Source organism: Carassius carassius, chromosome 26 (assembly GCF_963082965.1).
Source record: "Carassius carassius chromosome 26, fCarCar2.1, whole genome shotgun sequence".
NCBI classification, from domain to species: domain Eukaryota; kingdom Metazoa; phylum Chordata; class Actinopteri; order Cypriniformes; family Cyprinidae; genus Carassius; species Carassius carassius.
This window is the reverse complement of record NC_081780.1, coordinates 2,918,550-2,939,090: the sequence shown is the minus strand read 5'-3', so window position 1 is coordinate 2,939,090 and position 20,541 is coordinate 2,918,550. Positions and strand designations below refer to the sequence as shown.

At 33.7% G+C, this 20,541-nt stretch overlaps 1 protein-coding gene across 4 annotated transcripts in view; it reads left to right on the top strand.

Annotated features, from left to right (window-relative positions):
* ptprz1b (protein tyrosine phosphatase receptor type Z1b) overlaps window positions 1–20,541 on the top strand; it is a 38,546-nt gene that overhangs the window by 16,296 nt on the left and 1,709 nt on the right. The window contains exons 3-28 of one of the 4 annotated variants that reach the window (XM_059510659.1): window positions 2,822–3,001; window positions 3,441–3,592; window positions 4,163–4,258; window positions 4,366–4,432; window positions 4,521–4,678; window positions 7,029–7,179; window positions 8,090–8,274; window positions 8,440–8,566; window positions 9,444–9,496; window positions 9,607–10,093; window positions 12,888–13,032; window positions 13,668–13,759; window positions 13,930–14,018; window positions 14,340–14,360; window positions 14,534–14,630; window positions 14,721–14,803; window positions 15,451–15,585; window positions 15,942–16,076; window positions 16,551–16,714; window positions 17,359–17,494; window positions 17,581–17,727; window positions 17,808–17,901; window positions 18,878–18,951; window positions 19,030–19,158; window positions 19,264–19,413; window positions 20,344–20,486. In XM_059510659.1, coding sequence (XP_059366642.1) covers window positions 2,822–3,001; window positions 3,441–3,592; window positions 4,163–4,258; window positions 4,366–4,432; window positions 4,521–4,678; window positions 7,029–7,179; window positions 8,090–8,274; window positions 8,440–8,566; window positions 9,444–9,496; window positions 9,607–10,093; window positions 12,888–13,032; window positions 13,668–13,759; window positions 13,930–14,018; window positions 14,340–14,360; window positions 14,534–14,630; window positions 14,721–14,803; window positions 15,451–15,585; window positions 15,942–16,076; window positions 16,551–16,714; window positions 17,359–17,494; window positions 17,581–17,727; window positions 17,808–17,901; window positions 18,878–18,951; window positions 19,030–19,158; window positions 19,264–19,413; window positions 20,344–20,486 — 3,490 coding nt within the window. Of the gene's footprint in view, window positions 1–2,821; window positions 3,002–3,440; window positions 3,593–4,162; window positions 4,259–4,365; window positions 4,433–4,520; window positions 4,679–7,028; window positions 7,180–8,089; window positions 8,275–8,439; window positions 8,567–9,443; window positions 9,497–9,606; window positions 10,094–12,887; window positions 13,033–13,667; window positions 13,760–13,926; window positions 14,019–14,339; window positions 14,361–14,533; window positions 14,631–14,720; window positions 14,804–15,450; window positions 15,586–15,941; window positions 16,077–16,550; window positions 16,715–17,358; window positions 17,495–17,580; window positions 17,728–17,807; window positions 17,902–18,877; window positions 18,952–19,029; window positions 19,159–19,263; window positions 19,414–20,343; window positions 20,487–20,541 lie in introns of all 4 variants that reach the window. The other 3 variants (XM_059510658.1, XM_059510661.1, XM_059510660.1) reach the window with 3 other exon arrangements.

Genomic DNA, 20,541 nt, shown 5'->3' with positions numbered 1-20,541 from the left:
TTATTATTGTTAATATAATAATACAAATAATATTATATCTAATAAGTTTAAAATGCAATTTTATATTTTTAAAATAAATATAAAATATTATATATAATATTATCTGTATTATATTCATTATAATTTTATACAAATATATTTAATATTGATACAATAAATATTGGTTATTATTATTAACTTACATATTTAATTGTATATATTTATATTTATACAAATAATTATTTGCATTTTAAACTTAATTAATTATTGACATTAACTTCTCCTTTGCCGACTTTCTTGCGTGGAGACTGTTGTGGATAATTGGCTGGTTTAATCAGACTGAATGTCAGTGTGGATCAGGTGTCATTATGAAGGGAGAGGAATCCGCAATAACCGTTCCCGTCTGTGATTGTTCTCACGTTTGATCCCATGCGCCATAATTCTGTTGATCGCTTCAAAGGCCAAAGCACATCCTACCTGTTACTGCAGCCTTCGATTGTGAGCGATCTGACCTTACATGCTGTTAGAAAAATAGAAATATTCAAAATGTCAGAGCAGCCCAGAGGTCTCAAAATCCTTGAAATTACTTCAGGCTCTACGTTTATGCCACATCCGCAGACTAGCGGTTACCATAGCAGCAGCGCTTCTCTTTGATTACAGCGTATCCATGTGTGTGTGTGTGTGTGTGTGGCAAGCCATTTTAATCCTCGAAATTTTCTAGCATGCATTTTCATGCTAATAAATTTCTAATTAAAAAGTTGTAGTATCATAATGAATAGGTACTGATAGCTGATATTTATAATTTTAAGTTTTATTAAATTAAGTTCTAATAAATAAATAAGAGCTAATAGCTAAAGAATAAACACTAGTAGCTAATGAATCAGGAACAGGAAAGGTCAGCGCTAATGTCTGATGATTAAGCACTAGTAGCTAATCCCTTAAGAAAATTAACCATGGTTTTACTGCAAAATATAAAAAATAATAATTAAAGATGGTTAATGTAGTTAAACCATGGTAACCACAAATTAACCAATTGCTACATTAACCATATAGTTTAACAATGGTATTTGTTGTAAAACTGTGGTTATACAAATGGGTATTCAATCTGCCAAAAAACATGGTTACTACACTTTTACTATAATAAAACCATGGTTAATTTTCATAAGGGATAAATCAACATTAGTAGCTAAAGAATATGCACTAGTAGCTTAGCACCACTCACTAATGAAGAATCAGTATTAGCTAATTAGCAAGGAGTAGCGAAAGGATACATGGTAGTAGCTAAATAATTCAAAGATATAAGCCAAAGAATATGAGCTAGTAGCTAATGAATAACCACTTGAAGTTGATGAATAAACTATAGAAGAGGTTGCAGTAGCTAAAGAGGAAATGCTAGTATTTAAAGAATAAACATTATTAGCTAAAGAATAAGCGTCAATACCTAAAGAACAAATGTCACTAACTAAATAAGCATCAGTAGCTAAAGAATAAGTGTCAGTAGTCAACGAATAAGCATTAGTCCTTACTGGCTAAGAAAAAAATACTAGTAGTGTGGAAATAGATGCTAGTACATTTTAAGGATTAAATGTTAAAACAGCTTGCCATATTGTGTGTCTGCTGGATCCAGATGTGCACTGCTGTATCCTGACAGACTCATAGCTCAAAACACTGTGTTCCTGTTGAATGTGGCTCTATCAATCAGGCTAACGGCCAACGTTTGTCGATATTAAGTAGCTTGCGGATGTGGTTCTGCTGTCCTCACATGGTGGACGTGATCCTGTATAACCTGTTAGGGACGTATTAATTATGTTGCAGCTTAAGAGGGTGAAGAATTGCCACCCAGGAGCTAAAAGTGAAATCACTGTGAAAATATACACACTAATCGTCCTTCCAGGGAACATTAGAGCTGATAATTCAGATCGAGAGTCTTAAAGACACGTCCTCGGGGGCACTTTTAATCAGCTGTGTTTATGTTTGTGTGTGTGTGTTCAGTGATGTGTGACCCGTTGCCATCTGCTCTGTCAGTTTATCATCTGCTGAAGTCAGTGTGATATATCATAGCACTCGGTTTATGTGTTCAACATCACTGCAAGTGGCATTATTCTGCTCTGATCAGCACTGACTCTTCATATGCCATACCATGTGCTTCAGTTTGCTGCCATATGCCATTGGTTTACATTTTTGGCCTTTTTATTTGTAGTGCACAATGAAGAAATCAGAACATTTTAGGCAGAAAAGATGTTAAACTTAATTTTAAAACACAAATCTGAAAATATATAAAATAAATATTAAGATATTAACTATAGCTTTTTTTTTCTTTATAAGAAATCGAATGTCTTTTTAAAAAAAAAAAATGTTTAAAATAATATAAACACATTAAATAACATGTTTAAAAAATAGTTTTTGTGGATAGCTGCCCTTTTTTGTATTTCGCAAAACTACTTTTTGTAGTATTTTTATAGTTCTTGTATAATTATTCTACATGCTGTTTTGATCTCATATTAACTGAGAGACTATATATGCAATATTTCTTCTTTTCTCATTATTAAAATATTATAGTCACATTACCAGACTGTTTAAATGAATAAATAAACTAAAAGCATTTAAAAAGGTTCCAAGGCAGAAATTTATACCAGTTATAGAACTTTCACCTTATACACTGACATAAATTTACCTTAAAGTCTAAATAAATTCAGGTCAATATTTGGTGCATTAATTAACACTGCATATTTTTACCTGATTTGCTTCAAGATTGATGTCTGACAAATTGCTTTTGTAAGTAGCTTTGGATAAAAGTCTATGCAGTTATTAAGATTAGAATATTCACCATTATTCTTCACAGGGGCCCTGAACCAGAAGCACTGGGGAAAGAAATATCCGGTGTGTGGCAATGCCAGACAGTCTCCTATTGACATCAGTGAGGAGTTCACGCAGGTCAGGGTTCAGTACCAGAATCTGCAGCTGGAGAACTGGGACCAACCAACCACTGAATCCACCACCATCACCAACGACGGCAAAACAGGTCTGTGGTGTTTCCATATGTGATCTAGTGCAGACGAAACGTGTCTGGCATTTAAAATCCCTCTTTTAACCAGCACTCCCCACAGCGATGGCCTGCGATGAATGCAATTACAACCTGAGATTAATCGGCTGCAGATGCTGCTGAAGAATCAAATCTTCTGGCGTTTCTTTCTCATACCTGTGAATGTTAGCTGGCCGTCTTTTAGAGGGTCTGTGGTCTTACAGGAGCGCAGAAGAAAAGCTGGTGCTGAATCTTTTGTTCTGATTTGACACCGGGAGAGTGAGGGATTATTCCAGCACAAAAGGCAAAGCTTAAAATGAATCTTTTATCAGCGATGAAAGCTGAAATATGAAATACGAGCAATTAGGCATGCTGAAAGAAGAGCACAATTATGCGTCAAGCGGTCCTTGAGTTTGTGTGTGTGTATCATGTTTCTCAGTGATAATCAGTCTGAACGGTCAGTACTTCATAAGCGGAGGTGGGCTCAGATCCAGGTTTAAAGTGGGCAGGATCACGTTCCATTGGGGCCGATGTAACGCCACTTCAGATGGATCTGAACACAGTCTGAATGGAAACAGGTTCCCCTTGGAGGTAAAGTTCAACACACATCTGAATCACCATAAATCACTCTCTGTAAGACTGAACATAATGATGGTAAAGCATCAATGTATTTAATATACATAATAATGTGACATAATTATAAGTATAACAGTATTCAGTGGAAAATATTCTGGGAGGAATTTAATAGAAATTGTATAGAATTTAATGTTTGAATTGTGGAATTATTATTATTATAAGGGGCAAAGCACCGAAGTTGTGATGTATCCATTGGCGTTCTTTTTCTTCTTCTTCTTCTTCTTCAATACTGTCCATTCACTGTATTTCCAGCAAAAAAAAAAAAGTATAAAATAATAATAATAATAAAAAATAAATAAAAAACCTTCCTTTCCAAGTATTTAATATATAATAATATATCCCATTACTGGGATATATAATTAAACACAATGAAAAATAAATTAAATATCTTCCATTCATTGAATTTCCAGCAAAAAAAAAAAAAGGTAAATTAGTTGGTAAAAACGTGGCTTTCTGATTTTATGTTGACTTCAAGCTAAATTCATTCAAAAAATGAAATCAACTGAAGTTGTTTCTCTCTCACAGATGCAGATCTATTGTTTTGATGACGAGGAGTTTGAATCCATAGACGAGGCGATAAGTAGCGGAGGAAAGATTACTGCTGTTGCTGTCCTTTTTGAGGTGACATTTTCATCCTGCGAACCATAAAAAACACAAACACATCTGTATATTAACTCATATCTGCAACCCTTTTATCATCATTTTATCAAATGTTTGGTCTTTCTTAGGCCAGTATTGAAGACAACCAGGACTATGCAGCCATCATTGAAGGAGTAAACAGTGTGAGCCGATTTGGTAAATCTTTTTTTTTAAGATTACATCCACAAAGCTTTTCATTATTTCTAACTGCAATAACAAAAACACAAACATGCTTGTATCTAAGGTAAAAGCAACCCTCTGGAAGCGTTTTCTCTGCTGGCTCTGCTTCCTCAGTCCACCGAAAAATACTTCATGTACAATGGCTCACTCACCACGCCACCCTGCTCTGAGAACGTGGAGTGGATCGTGTTTAAAAACACAGTGTCCATCTCAGAAACACAGGTCAGGATATATATTATTCTTCTCCTTCCAATTCTGTCTATGGCAGCCCATAGAACCACTTGATGGAAAGTTATGAAATTTGGCACATAGATAGAGAACAGTCTGAAAATGAAGCACAATAAATTTGGATTCTCTAACTCAAACTCTCTAGCTCCACCAAAAGCTCAAATTTTAACTCATGCTTATAACTTGAACCGAAAGGACTGGAAACAAAAACACAGAAACAAAATGCAGTCTTGACCAAAACTGGCTCAGGTCATCTTCAGACCGTGCTGGCAAACTGTTGTTAAAAGGTTTTTTTAATAGATCAAACCAAACTGGGTCTATTTTCTTCTTCTTCAGCTTTCGTTCCCTCTTCCGTTATTGAGTCTATGGAAACTCACAGAACAGCTTGGGAGAAAGTTATGAAAATTGGCACACAAATAGAGGAAGCCTGGATAGTAATACCACCAAATGTAGAGTCTTTAACTAAAACCCTGTAGTGCCAGCAATGGCTCAAATTTGCACTCGTATTTATGCTAATATCACTTGAACCATAAGAGCTAGAAACTAAAATTTGTGCTTCAGATTCCTTCGCTCAGTACGATTTGATTGCATCCTAAAATGTCATTTTCCATCAGGAAAATGTAGAATTTTTCAAAAATCCTGCTTTTTGCAAACCAGATTTTTTTATCCAATTTTCCCAAAAATGGTCACAAATCATCTTCAGACCATGCTTGGAAAAGGGTATTAAAATCTTTTTGATAGATGTAATTGTTCTCATATAACTCATCATCAAATGTGATGGTGTAATGACAACCTGGATTTGAGGATATATTTCCGCTTCTTATTTGGCTTCGGCATTTGAGTCTTGCAAGAAGTGTTCAAATTTGGCACACAGATAAAGAATAGTACGAACATTAACCACAGCAAATTTGGAGTCTCTAACGTAAACTCTCTAGCGCCACCAACAGCTCAAATTTGCAATCACATTTATTTTAAAGACTTTTAAACCATAGATCAGGCCAAGTGAGAAGAGTTTGGGGTCAGTATTGCAGCCACTGGCATGATTGTGTGTGTGTGTGTGTGTAAGAGGGAGAGAGAAACCCCTCTCCTAAAAATATAGCATGGTTCATCCCTGACAGCCCCTTTAAGCTATTCTCAAGCAGACGGAGGCGTGCATTAATATTTCAGCTGGCCACAGCCTGACGTGTGGATCAGAGATAAGCCCTGGATGTCAGCGAACAAAACTTTGCCTCTCTCATCCAGCTGCACTTTAAAGCTCAGTTTTCAGATGCGAGGAGGATTTTTTGTCATGCGGGTGTGCTGCTATTTTTTCTTTGCCCCTGTGCCTGATCCTCTTTAAGCACAGACTGTTTCTTGAGCATGAAATTTTGATACTGTAGAAAAGCTGATGAAATTCAGTGCTAGTTCATTGTGTCGTCTGATCTCATTACTGACCCGCAACTGCATAAATTCACTCATGCACTCATTTATCTAGATTTCAATTTAAATGCAATCATTATAAACAAAATATAAATATATGAACTTGATAGTAATACTTGGTTGTGCAAGCAAATTCTGATCCTTGCTGTTTAATTTTTGTGTAATGATATCTGTTGTATAAAGCTCGTCTTGCACAGTATAATGTCTTCTTGCACAAGAAAATCAATATGTATTGATTGATTGATTGGCTATACTAACTCACTAGTTACTATAGCCAAACTAAACTAACTAGTGAGATTATGTACATTGTTCCTTATGTATTTAATTATTTTCTTTTATATAATTTATGTTTATTTATTTATTTTCCAATATTTTATCTATGTATTATGTAAAATGATTTTATTTTATTTTATTTTATTTGAAAAAAAAAATAAATAACAAAATTTAACTTTATTTATATATTTGGTTTATAGATTATATTTTCAATGATCTTTCTTATATTTTATGAAATTATTGAATTTAACAATTAATTTTTTTGTCTCTTTTATATATTTTATGTTTCTTGATTACATTTTTGTGATCCTATTTATGTTTTATGAAAAAATAAAAATGAGTAGTTTTTAATCATATTTAATATTATCTTTAAAATATTTTATACGTTTTACACATTTTACTAAATGATGTATATTTTTTAGATATTTTATATGTATATTGACTGTTTTTAGAATTTATAATTGTTGTATGAAAAAAATGTATGTATTTATTTTATTCATTATTTAAAATATTTTATGAAATTCCACTTATACTATAATAACAATAATAAATATTATTATTTTTTCTGTATTCTTAATTATTTATTTAAGTTTCTATTATTGCAACTGGATGGTCTCATGGTCATCTCCTGTGTTTTGTTGTGTGTTTGTAGCTGGAGGTGTTCTGTGATGTAATGACCATACAGCAGGCTGGATACGTCATGCTGACTGACTACCTGCAGAACAACTACAGAGAACAACAGCAGCAGTTCATGGGACAAGTGTTCTCGTCCTACACCGGCACAGAGGAAGTTCCTGCACCCAGTATGCAAACCACACACACACACACAGTATAAAATAATGATCATAGAGGAGTGAGAGGTCAGGCCTCCTCCTCTGAACATGGACACACATGCATTGTGCTTTTTAAAACCCTGCAGTGAATGCGTGTTGCTAGGTAACCCTACTTTGGCACTTTTCCAAGAAAACAAATGCACCAATTCTGTTTCAAACAGAGCTGATTGAGAAGCAGTTTTCTAAATTATTGCTATTCGACTGAAGTTAACTGTTCTGCAATAACATGATATTCTCTCAGGCTCTCCATCTGTATATTCAGAATATAACACACTGTCTAGTGTCTTATTGCTTGATCTTGTTTTCCCTCCCAACAAATAAGGCTAAGAATTATGTTTACTTAGTAGTTTACTAATTCAAGATTTTTTATGTTATTTTATGTTTATTGAATATTCATAAATATTCCTATTTTTTTTATTAAATTTTTTTTTATTATTTTTTACAAATATATATATATATATATATATATATATATATATATATATATATATATATATGTAAAATGTAAAAATGTAAAGAAGATAAATATAGTAAAAATTGATTAAAGATTATAGTTATATAAAAAATAAAAGACCTATAAAGAATATATTTATTTGATGTTATTTAACAAATATTTTATAAACTTTTGTAAAAAGAGTGTTTATAAATTATATATAATGTGTTTATATTTTATACTCATATAAAAATATTTTAATTATATTGTATGAAAAATAAATTGAATTTAATATTATATAATAATATTATATTTTACAAAATGCAACTATATTGTTTATTGATTTTATTATTATTATTATTAATTACAATATTATTTAATTTAGTAATGACACTCTACACTCTTCTCTGTGTACACAACTCAGTTTGGATCTCTTGTTGTGTTCAGTTTGCAGCTCTGAACCGCAGAACATGCAGGCCGACTCTCAGAACTACACAGGGATGGTGGTGACGTGGGAACGGCCGCGGGCCGTCTATGACACCACCATTGAGCGCTACTCCGTCACCTACCAGAGACTGCAGGGCAGAGACCCACCAAAACAGCAGTATCTCACAGACGGAGACCAGGATGTGGTGAGCGCTTTTACACTTCAGCAGTGATTAATATAACAGTGATGAGTGAAGCACAGTAGGGACATCTCAATCAGCGCTGTGAAACGATCGCTGATAGTTCAAGGTTACACTGGTCCTGATGGTTAGAAACAGATGTTATGGTATGATATTGTCTTGTTTTTCCAGGGGGCCATTATCCATCATCTGCTGGCGAACAGTAGCTATGTTGTCCAGGTGGTGGCGCTCTGCACCAATGGCTTGACGGGAAAAATGAGTGACCAGGTTATTGTGGACATGCCTCTTGAAGACCCTGGTAATCTCACAAAAATATCATAAATGCCTGCGTCATATTTTACACCAAAATCAAAACATATTTTAGGACGATTAAGAATGTTTACGAAAGGATAATTATTTTCAATTAGGCGCATGTACAATAACATTAATGATGAAAAAATCTTTCTATATTAATGATTTTGCATTATTTCCATAATAAAAATATAAAGTATAATTTAAAAAAAAGAAATGTAGTATGTTAGAATTGTACAAGTGTGACTTAAAAAGCATTCAATAATAATAATAATAATAATAAATAAACAAATAATTGATATTATTAATAAGTATTATATAAGTATTCATCATGGTAGTATTTTCTTACAGAATTAATGTATTAAATATATAATAATAATAATAATAATAATAATTATAATTAATATTATTATTGTCATTATTATTATATTAGTATTCATCATAGTAGCAATTGTTTACAGTTTATTTATTGATGTATAATAATAATAATTTGTATTTATTTGTATTTATTTATTTGTATTAATTTGTTGTTATTATTATTATTATTATACAAGTATTCATCATGGTAGTATTTGTTTACAGAATTAATTTTTTAATTATTAAAAAAAATTGTCTGGTTACAGTAAATATATAAATTATATTATTTATGGTATTATTATTATTAATTCTGTAATTTTTTTTTGGGGGGGGGGTGCTTAATCGTCATGAAAATTTTATACATTTTTGTATTTATTTTTGGGGGGATAAAATATGACACTGATTTTTTTGTGTGTGCCATTCACCCTTTTGTATAGCATGAATATTAATTTATTTTACAATTTATTTACATATTTATTATATTAATTTATATAAGTAATTTACCAATATTTTCTTTGATCTTGAAGTAAATGAGCTTGATTCCTTTGGCGATTTAACAGAATCCGAGGACTATAATGAGGTAAGATTTTTATAATCTACCTTCAGAAACAAAATCATAAATAACTGAATCATAAGCCTCATTATTTTTCATGAGCATCTTGAGTAAAACATGACATGTTTGGTTCTCAGGAAACATCTCCACCTGTTTCCAAATCTCCGCCCGGCCGAAACCTTATCCGGGATTCCGGGAGTTCCATCTCAATCACCACAGCAAAGGACCAACCAGGCTTCCTGTTCCCCGTGCTCAAAACGACCGCTGTTACAGTCCTCCGGAAAATGACAGAGGAGTCTTCACTTTCATGGTCACCTGACCAAAACAAGAGCAGAAACGAGACCAGACGACCACTGAACAGACTCCTTCCAGAGGAGGGCGGCCAGCTTCCTCACGGCAACATGCTGGTCACAGACGTCTACTATGAGGACAGCAGCACAAAAACAACACCAGCTCAGGATCAGGACCAAGAAACCTCAACCATGACGGCCCAGACTTCAAGCAGCACCACTGAACCTGTATTAAACACAACCGCAGCAGCTAATGCTAGCACTGCCAGCACTGGATCGGCCTTTACAGCATCTATGAAGATCGTTTCTCAGACCACTCAGCCCCTGTGTAATGGTAAGACTGGCTTTTTGGGGTGTCTGCTAAATCAAACATTTACTAAATGCTAACTTGCTTGCAGGGAAATCATATGAAATGACTAGCAGTAGTACTTGGGTAGTTTAGTAATTAGAGTGTTTCCCAACTTTATTCATCTGAAGAACTGCTTCATTAACATCACCCTTGTAAAAAAGAAGTTCACTTTAGAATACTGAAGTGTGAACTGAATGTATTGCCTGTTAATTGCAGTTAATATTTTAAATAGTTTAATGATAAAATAAAAAATGTTTAATGTCCAATGAAATATGCTTGTCTTTTATTAAAATATATTTTGCACATTTGTAATGATGAAATAGCAATTAAGTACATTGAAAATATTTTAACTTTAAACAATAATAAATAGCACACTACTGTACAGTTCAGATGCAATTAAGTGCACTTCTTTTTCACAAAGGAAAAACCTTTGCGCTACAAACCATTGATACTGTGGGTAGGGATATTCTTTTGTGGTGTAATTTAACTACTAAAGCAGCTCAGCATGTATGTAGAATTATCACCTGCAAGCAAATGCAATCTTATATGAGTTATAAAAAATTACAGGTTTACACTGTCTTTGCGCATCTGCAAATCCTGGTTGGGAATCACTGTTTTAAAGGGAAAGTTCAGCCAAAAATTCTGTCATCATTTACTCACCCTCAATTTGATCCAACAATCACAAAAGATCATTTGAAGAATGTTTGCAACCAAACGGTTGACGGTAGCCATTGACTTCCATAGTATGGAGAAAAATACTATGGAAGTCAATGGCTACCGTGAAACATTTGGTTACCCACATTCTTGAAAATATCTCATTTTGTTTTCAGGATGAGAAAGAAACCCACACAGGTTATACAGATCATGCATGAACTATCCCTTTAAACTTTCAGAAACACTCAAGGTGATGGTGGTACAATTGTTACTGTATTTATGGAATAAAAACTTAATTGCCACATTGTACCACAAATCCGCAAGATTTTAATGCACATGTCGGACTCTCTCTTCTCGGGTGGTTTGCTCACTGTTCAGATGTTGAACGCGGTGGTGGTTCTTCTCTTGCTCCTGTGCTTCTTTATCTTGCACCTGGTGATGGTCCCCCTTGGTGGTGGCTTTAGGTATTGCAAGTTAAATGTAGATTAATTTGGCTGGATTTGATACTTCCAAACGCTTCTTTCCTCCGCCATAAACGGCCCTTCAGCAGAAATTTGAAGTCTAAACTCTCCAGAAGTGTTTGTTACAGCCACATCGTTCAATGATCAAAGGGTAGCGATGGTTCACGAAGCCTCAAATCTCTATGATTCCTCAACCACTCTTTTGGAGGAGGGCTCTGCTCAGCTTCCCTCTTCAGGAGAGTTCAGCGGATCGGGGTCCACGATCTTCCTGGAGGAGCTCGACCGGGAATGGGAGCTCGACCAAACCCGGTCGGCTCTCAAAGACCCCCCTCTGAGCTTCAGCGGTAGATCTGAAGATGAAAACCGAGAGGGACTATCCTCTACTTTCTACTTTGAGGGCGAGCGAGAGGCGGCCACCACCGGAGAGCCAGAGAACCGGGTGTTTCTGTCATGGGTGACCTGGTCAGCTGAGTCTGACTCTGGCTCTGGTCAAGGAGGGTCAGTGAGCTCTCAGAGCGATGATATTCCCATACAGCTCGTAATTCCTCAACTCACTATCCGAGAGTCAGAGGAAGACCAGAACGCAGGTAAAACTGGCATGTGATATCAAATCAGCATTTGGAGAGTGCAAAACATGACTTCTTGTGTAATTCTTGATCATTTCACTGGGGTTTGATCCACAAAAATGGTAATAACAGTGCAAAAAAGTATTTAATTTGTAATTTTGACCTCTGTAAATATTGTTAATTCAAGCAAAATGTGTCTTGTTTTAAGGTTGTAAGTTGTTTTATATTTTAAATATATTTTATAAAAAAATTAAATGAGATTAAATCAGGGTTGTTATTATTAACCAAAACTTACTTTAATTTAAATAACTAAATATCAACTGAAAAATATATATATATATTTGTTTTATTTCTACTAGTTGTGAAGACAACATTTCTCATTGTCACTTAGTTTAACTTGATGTACTACAATATCAATCAATCAGCCAATCAAATAAAAAATTAAATTAAATAAAAATGAATAAAATCTATATATAGGCATTTTAGACCAAAATGGAATATATATATATAAACATAAAAAAAATAATAGTATCTCATTGGTACTAAAATAACTCCGGTTTATGCTTAAAACATAAATAAATATAATAATAATAATGTATATATATATATATATATATATATATATATATATATATATATATATATATATCCCAACTTATTCCATAGGAAGAAACAAATTTTATTCTTTATGTTTTGTTAATTGTTATTCAAGTATAAACTTAGTTTTGATCTTTGTTTGCTTGTTTGTTTGTTTGTTTGTTTCAGAAAACAATACTCTATATGTTAAGTCATTTTGCTTCTAAAGTTCTCAAGTATTTAGATATTTTACTGAAAAACAAGACAAAAATAATTTTTGCAGTGCACAGATTTGCAAAATGATTTAAGATTAGAAAAAATATTGCAGTCAGTGTGGGTTTTTATTGAGGTGGAACACATTAAATGCTTTTACACCTCTTGATGAACTATATAGCAGTTGGACTCTTTGTATTCTCGTAGCTCCTTGAATGTGCTGAATATTGTGTAATGAAACTAATAATGTGTTTATTATTTGATTAATGGATGGGTTAAAGACAGTTTTGCTCCTGTTTCCCTGATCAGAGGCGAGTAACAGCAGTCCGGAGTCTCGTGTCGGGATGGTGGGAGGCGTAGAGAAAGAGAAGAGGACGGTTGTTCCTCTGGCTGTGGTTTCCACGCTCACTGTCCTGTGTCTGCTGGTGCTGGTGGGGATTCTCATCTACTGGAGGTATAAGATCTTCACACATACGCCAGTATGTCAGTGTTTGCTTTCAGATTACATGTGCATGGACATGCTTTCCCCAGTTTACAGGAGAACATGTACAGGTCACATTTAACCTAAAATCAAAAGAAAAAAAATGAGTTCAAGAAATGTTTTGGAGCATTTTATGACAGTCAGGCAAATTCCCCACAATGTTCACTGCTGTGTGTGTGTGTGTGTGTGTGCTCTTGTTTTTGTGACATATCAGGACACAACTCTGTATAATGACATGGGTATGACACAGGTATTACAAGGAGAGGGTGACTTATGAGGACATAACCCATGTCCCCATTTTTCAAATCGCTTATAAACCATACAGAAAGAGTTTTTTTTTGAGAAAGTAAAAATGCACAAAGTTTCCTGTGAGGGTGAGGGTTAGGTGTAGGCTTGGTGAAGGTCCATAGAATATACATTTTGTACAGTGTAAAAATCCCATTATGCCTATGGGATGTCCCCACTTTTCACAAAAACTAACGTTTGTGTGTGTGTGTGTGTACTTGTCAGTTGTTTTTTTGGTCCCTTTATTTGGATTAAAATATATGCTTTTTACACGATGAGAGTAAAAATGTGTGGGAATTGAATGTTCCATCTTTATCTTACAGAAGGTGCTTTCAAACAGCACATTTTTATGTAGAGGACAACATTTCAGGCCGAGCCATATCAGCCCCATCAACACCTCTTCTTCTGCCTACCGGTAACAAACGCTACTCAGATCAAAAGACTATATTTTTTTAGATTAATTCATGAACTAATTTCATGCCTTGTCATCTATTTTTTTTCCAGATAGTGTCTTTTTTGTATTATGAATGCCTTATTAGCTATTTATAATTTCTAATGTTTCTAATCTTTTTTTTTTGACAGCAGAGGACAATGAAGCTCTCCCGGTAAAGGAATTTGTAAAACACGTTGCTGATCTTCACATGAATCACACATTGATCTCCAAAGAATTTGAGGTACTTGTGATTTTTATCACTTCTTAACATTTCTTTACATCTTCTTTACATTTCTTGATACGTAAGCTTAAACATTGCACCTTGTTATGCAATATAAACATATCAAATAGTGCATTCATGTCATAAATTCAGGATTATGAGTGCAACGGGGCAGCATGTAAAGGGTGATATACAGGCGTCTGCATGGACACCCAAACAGAGTTTAAACCCGTGTGTAGCATGAACACACATGCACACGTGCCTCATGCACCTGCACTGGCACCTTCTGTTTGTCCTGGACTTTCATTGTGCTTTTCTGCATTCTCATCCCTCCCTTATTAGATCTTGAAAGAGTCTTACGAGGTAAGACACATCTCCCTTTGTTTCAGTGTTTCTTGTTCTTTTGCATTGTTGTTATTCTTCTGTTCAGTGTATTGATGTGCATGGTTAGTATGCATGAAAAAGTGTAATAGTTTGGTAATGGTTATGACTTGAGTTATGATTTTGTCAGTGACGGGATGAAATGTTTTTTCTAGGAGATTCAGAGCTGCACGGCGGACATCTGCATCACTACGGACAGCTCCAACCATCCAGACAATAAGAGCAAGAACAGATACATTAACATCCTGGCCTGTATGAGATGTTGTGTCACTCATCCATAACAATAAAAGAGGTGCATTAATATAGAAAAAACATGACTAATATGATTTTTTGTACTCTCAGATGATCACAGTCGAGTTAAACTCTCGCAAAACTCTGACAAAGATGGAAAGACAGGGGACTACATTAATGCCAACTTTGTGGATGTAAGTGTAAATTTTACATTACATTTTAAATGCTGTAATGATAAAACATTATTGTTTTTGCAACATGTCTGATGGCCAATATACTGTATATAGACTACCATTCAAAAGTTTGGGGTCAGTAAATTTTTACGTTTTTTTTTTTTTTTAAAGCATCTTCTGCTCACCAATGTAAAGTAAAATCATTAAAATTTTGAAATATTATTACAATTCAAAACAACAGTTTTTTATGAGAAAATGTACTAAAATATAATTTATTTCTGTGATGTAAATCTGAATTTTCAGCATCATTACTTCAGTCTTCAGCGTCACACGATCCTTCAGAAATCGTTCTAATATGCTGATTTGCTGCTCAAGAAACATTTCTCATTGTTGAAAACAGTTGTGCTATTATTTGATATTCATATGCATGGAAAGTTCAAGAGAACAGCATTTCTATGAAACAGAATTTTTTTGTAACATTATAAATCTCTTTAATGAAATTTTTCAATTCTTACTGATCCCAGTTGTTATTATTTTTTTTTAACAAAAGTGTACTTTTAAAAAGTGGACACAATTATCAGCCGATAGTTTGCCAGTTTGCTTTATTTATTGGTCTGTCATTGGTGTTGGTAGAAATGCTCATGGTCTGATTGTAATGATTATTTTAGGGCTACAATCAGCCGAAAGCATATATAGCCGCCCAGGGTCCACTGAAGGGCAGTCTGGAAGACTTCTGGAGGATGATATGGGAGCAGAACGTGGGTGTGATTGTCATGATCACTAACCTGGTGGAGAAGGGCCGGGTAATGCTTTTATAACTCTTAGATGAGATCTTTTGGTTACACGCTTAAAAATAAAGGGGGTTTTCAAAGCAATGCAACTGAAGAACCATTTTTGGTTCCCCAAATAAATTTTCAGTGAACAGTTCACAAAAGAACCATTTTTTTTCTTAGTGTGAAGAACATTTAAAAAAACCTACTTTTTCTGCTATATAGAAGGTTCTTCGTGGAACCATCAATGCCAATAAAGAACTCTTATTTTTAATAATATATAATAATATAATGAAATACATGCAAAATTGATATATATAAAGTGGTCAGATGAGACTCCTGATTATATGTACATGGTGTGTGTGTGTGTGTGTGTGTGTGTCAAACAGAGAAAATGTGATCAGTATTGGCCCTTGGAGAATCAGGAGGACTATGGATGCTTCCTAATCACGCTGAAGAGCACCAAAACTCTTGCCTACTACACGCAGAGGACGTTCACCTTGAGGAACGTTAATGTCAAGAAGGTCAGTCACTAGGCCTATGCCACAAACCCTTGAGGATATTCCCAGCTAATGAAGAACGTTCTCAGAAGGTTCTGGCAAGTTATGAACAAATGTTATTTTAGTATCATTAATAGAGTTATCTGCTCTTTACTTGTATTCCAAAAACAAGTTATTTATACATAGTTTATATAATGTTTTATTTCTGAAGTGGTTTAGTTGGATGTTCGCCTAATGTTTCTTCAATGTTTCTACTTGTTGCAGAATGTTCAAAGAACTTTCAAATGTAACGTTATAAAGTGGAATCTTGCTTTAATGTTGCGAAGCACAACAATGTTTTGAAAACATTTAAAAAACTGGACATTTTGAATGTTCAGAGAACATTCAGACATAATGTTTTAATGACTTAATGGAAATATTAGAAAGATGTTCTTTAGAACATATTTTTTTATTAGTTGGGTTGTTCTCAACACTTTTCACTGTCTTTCCCCCCGTCAGGGCTCACAGAAGGGCCGCAGTCAGGAGAGGACAGTGCTTCACTTCCATTACACTCAGTGGCCCGACATGGGGGTCCCAGAATACACTCTGCCCCTGCTGTCGTTTGTTCGGGCGTCCTCACAGGCCAGGACGAATGATATGGGGCCTGTGGTGGTGCACTGCAGGTAGACATCAGTTTTAAGTTATAAAGCATAGGTGAAGTCATTACGGTCATCGATTTGACTGTTTGGACGAGAACAAAACCTGAATTAAACTGAGCTGGATAACCTTTTCTTCTGTCATACTGACTTCTCTCAGTAATTAGTTTCATAATTGATGAACACTGACTGTTGAAGCTTGTTTCTAAATAAGAATTGCAAGATGTAAACTCACAATTCAGAGAAAAAAGTGAGAATTGTGTGATTGGAAACTCAGAATTCCAAGAAAAAAGTATGAATTGTGAGATTAAAGCTCAGAATTCCAAGAATAATGTAAACTCAGAATTTCAAGAAAAAAGTAAGAATTGTGAGATGGAAGCTCAGAATTCCGAGAAAAAACATTGAGGAACATGACATGAAAAGTAAGAATTGCAGGATGGAAACTCAGAATTCCAAGAAAAAGGTAAGAATTGCAAGTTTAATTTTAGTTATTTAACTCCTTTTAATCAACACTGAATAAGGACACCATTCTTGCTGTTTTAGCTGTTTTACTGCTGAAATACAGTAGTATTATATAAATAAAGGTCACTTGACTTGAATTGAGGTAAGAATTTATAATGGCGACATACATTAAGATGACGTTTTAACACGTTTGAATGTGTGATTTTCAGTGCCGGTGTGGGAAGAACAGGAACCTACATCGTGATCGACAGCATGCTGAAGCAGATAAAGGAGGAAAATACAGTGAACATCATGGGATTCCTCAAACACATTCGGACCCAGAGGAACTATCTGGTGCAGACTGAGGTTCGCCAACATATATCATTTCAAAACATACCTTAGGATGTCATGTCACACGTGAAACATGAAACATCATATCTGTGTGTGTGCAGGAGCAGTACGTCTTCATCCATGATGCTCTAGTGGAGGCCATCAGAAGTAAAGCGACTCTGGTCTCGTCCAGTCACATTCACACATATGTGTCTGATCTCCTCACACCAGGACCTACAGGAAAGACCCGTCTGGAGAAACAGTTTAAGGTGAGACCTTTGTTTTTGTGATTCCACCTTAATCATTATTACGCGGAGCAATTCATTGATCTTTCCTTTTGATTCTGTAGCTGGTCAGTCAGAGCTGTGCAAAACCCAGTGATTACACAGCGGCTCTGAAGGAGTGCAACGCATCAAAAAACAGGATGTCTTGTCTTATGCCTGGTGAGTGTGCAATATAAGTGGTATAATATTAATTTATTTATAATAAATATATCATATAATATCTATTTATATATAACTATATTGTATACAAAGAGAAATGGTAACCTTTTGCTTTGGAGAAAAGAATCCTCCAAAAGCATAAAAACATAAAATGTAAATGTAAAATGTAACTTGTTTTTATCAATAATTTTCAATATTAAAAATAAATAAACTATTTATTATAAATATTGATATTATTTATTAATTAATCATGTATTTATATAAATACATAAATATATACTTTATAAAATTCTATTATTTTGTATTTATTTAAGACAGAATTGATGTTATTTTTTTATTCATTATAAATATTGATATTATTTATTAATATCATAATTATTTATATACAACTGTTTAAAAATGAAATCGCAACCTGTTTATTTGTTAGATTTTTTTATGGATGATTGGTTTATTTATTTATTATATTCTTTATTATAAATATATACAGTAATATATTTTATATTAATGTTTTATATAAAATTATATATTTATATAGTAATACAGTAATATCTAAAGACATTAATATAATAGAGAAACTCAAAAGGTACCTGCTTTTTCCAATAATTAATGTATTTATTTCTATGTAAATTTATTTGTGATTTACTTTATGTATTTATTTATTTTATATATTTTATTTTATTTATTAATATGTCACATTTATTTATATGCATGCATAAATATATAAAAAGAGAAAGGCTGACCATTTTAAATAATTATATTCAGTTATATTCAAATGTTTATAAATATTCAATATTATATTTATTATATCTATTTTTATTATTATTTTTTTAATATATTTATTCATATACATACATAAATACAATATATTGTATGTTTTCCTGGTTCTTTCCAAAAATTATATTCAGATTATGATCAGAATATATTCAAGATCTTTAGTTTAGTGAACCGTAATGGCTGATCTTCATCTGTGCTTCAGTGGAGAGGTCAAGGGTCAGTCTGTCTACAGGACCTGGAGAATCATCAGACTACATCAATGCGTCTTATTTAATGGTAAGACACTTGTTCTCATGCTCCTGTTTAGATTCTTAAGTAATATGGTGCTATTGAACGAGTCTGTGCCGTTTACAGGGGTACCATCAGAGCCAGGAGTTCATTGTTACCCAGAATCCTCTGCCAAACACCACACAGGACTTCTGGAGGATGATCTGGGATCATAACGCACAGATCATAGTTTCTCTGCCTGATACACAGAGCTTGGTGAGTCTCACACACACACACACACACACACACACACACACACACACATACTTCTGAATGCATCCGTATGTAATAACTGAGGCCTGTCATTTCTGACCGTCACAGAGCAGAGAAGGAGAGTGTGTGTACTGGCCCACTAAAGATCAGCCAATCAGCTGCGAGACCTTCACTGTGACCTTCAGAGGTGAGGACAAACTGTGCCTGTCCAATGAGGAGTCTTTCGTGATACAGGACTTCATTTTGGAGGCCCTGAAGGTGAATAAAACTGATTTAATTTATGAAGCCAGAACTCAGTATTTGGTGAATCTCACAAAACCTGTCAATATATACATATAGCATAAAAAAACAACAACGTATTTTAAAACTCAATACAGGAAGATTACTAAATAAATAAATGACAGTTATTGTTGTGTTGCCTTTTTTAAATAAAAATAGTTTAGTAGTTTTTACCATATTACAGCAAAGAGAATCTAATGAGAAGAATGATTGAAATATAAGAACTTCAGTAAAACGCATGGACATATTACAGTACAAATGAAAATTCATAATATTCTAAAAGATTATAATTATTGTTTACAATATTTTAATTCATAATATTATAAAAGTATATTTAAATCGTAATATTATTGTATAATATTGTATAATGTAATTTAATATGTAAATGTGAAATAATCAGTAAAGATTTAGTAGTATTTGCACTGCCTTTATTTTGAAAAAATGTTTAATTACTGTAAATTGTACTATAATATAATATTGAAATGCCTAAACAATTTAAAAATTAAAGAAAAAACTTTAGTAAAAAGCCTGGACACATAACAGCAATGACAATTTTTTTATATTGTAAAATATTAATTTATAATATATATAATTATTATTAAGATTTTCTTTACAATATTATTAAATTATAATATTACAAATGTATAATATTATTTAAATATTATTTTCTAATAATGTATAATGTAATTTTTGTAATGTAAAATAAAAAAACTGGTTAGGCGTGCTAAGATCTTTAATGCAAAAGTATATAGTTTGGTTGTTTTTTTGTGACATTCACAACAAAAAAAACAAAGCATTTTAAGATTTTCACATTTAACTTTTCTGAAAGCAATCTTTATACTGGACATTGCATTTCAAACTGAAGTATTTCAATGTGTGGAGCAACAGAAAGGTGACTGTATTTGACAGGACGACTATGTGCTGGAGGTACGGCAGTACCAGAGCCCTCGCTGGCCGAACCCGGACAGTCCCATCAGCAGCTGCTTTGAGCTCATCAACATGATCAGAGAAGAGAGCTCGCGGCGAGAGGGACCCGCCATCATCCATGATGGGTAGAGTCTCAGAGCATTTCTCCATCAGTGACTGCTATAGAGGAGTGTTTCATTC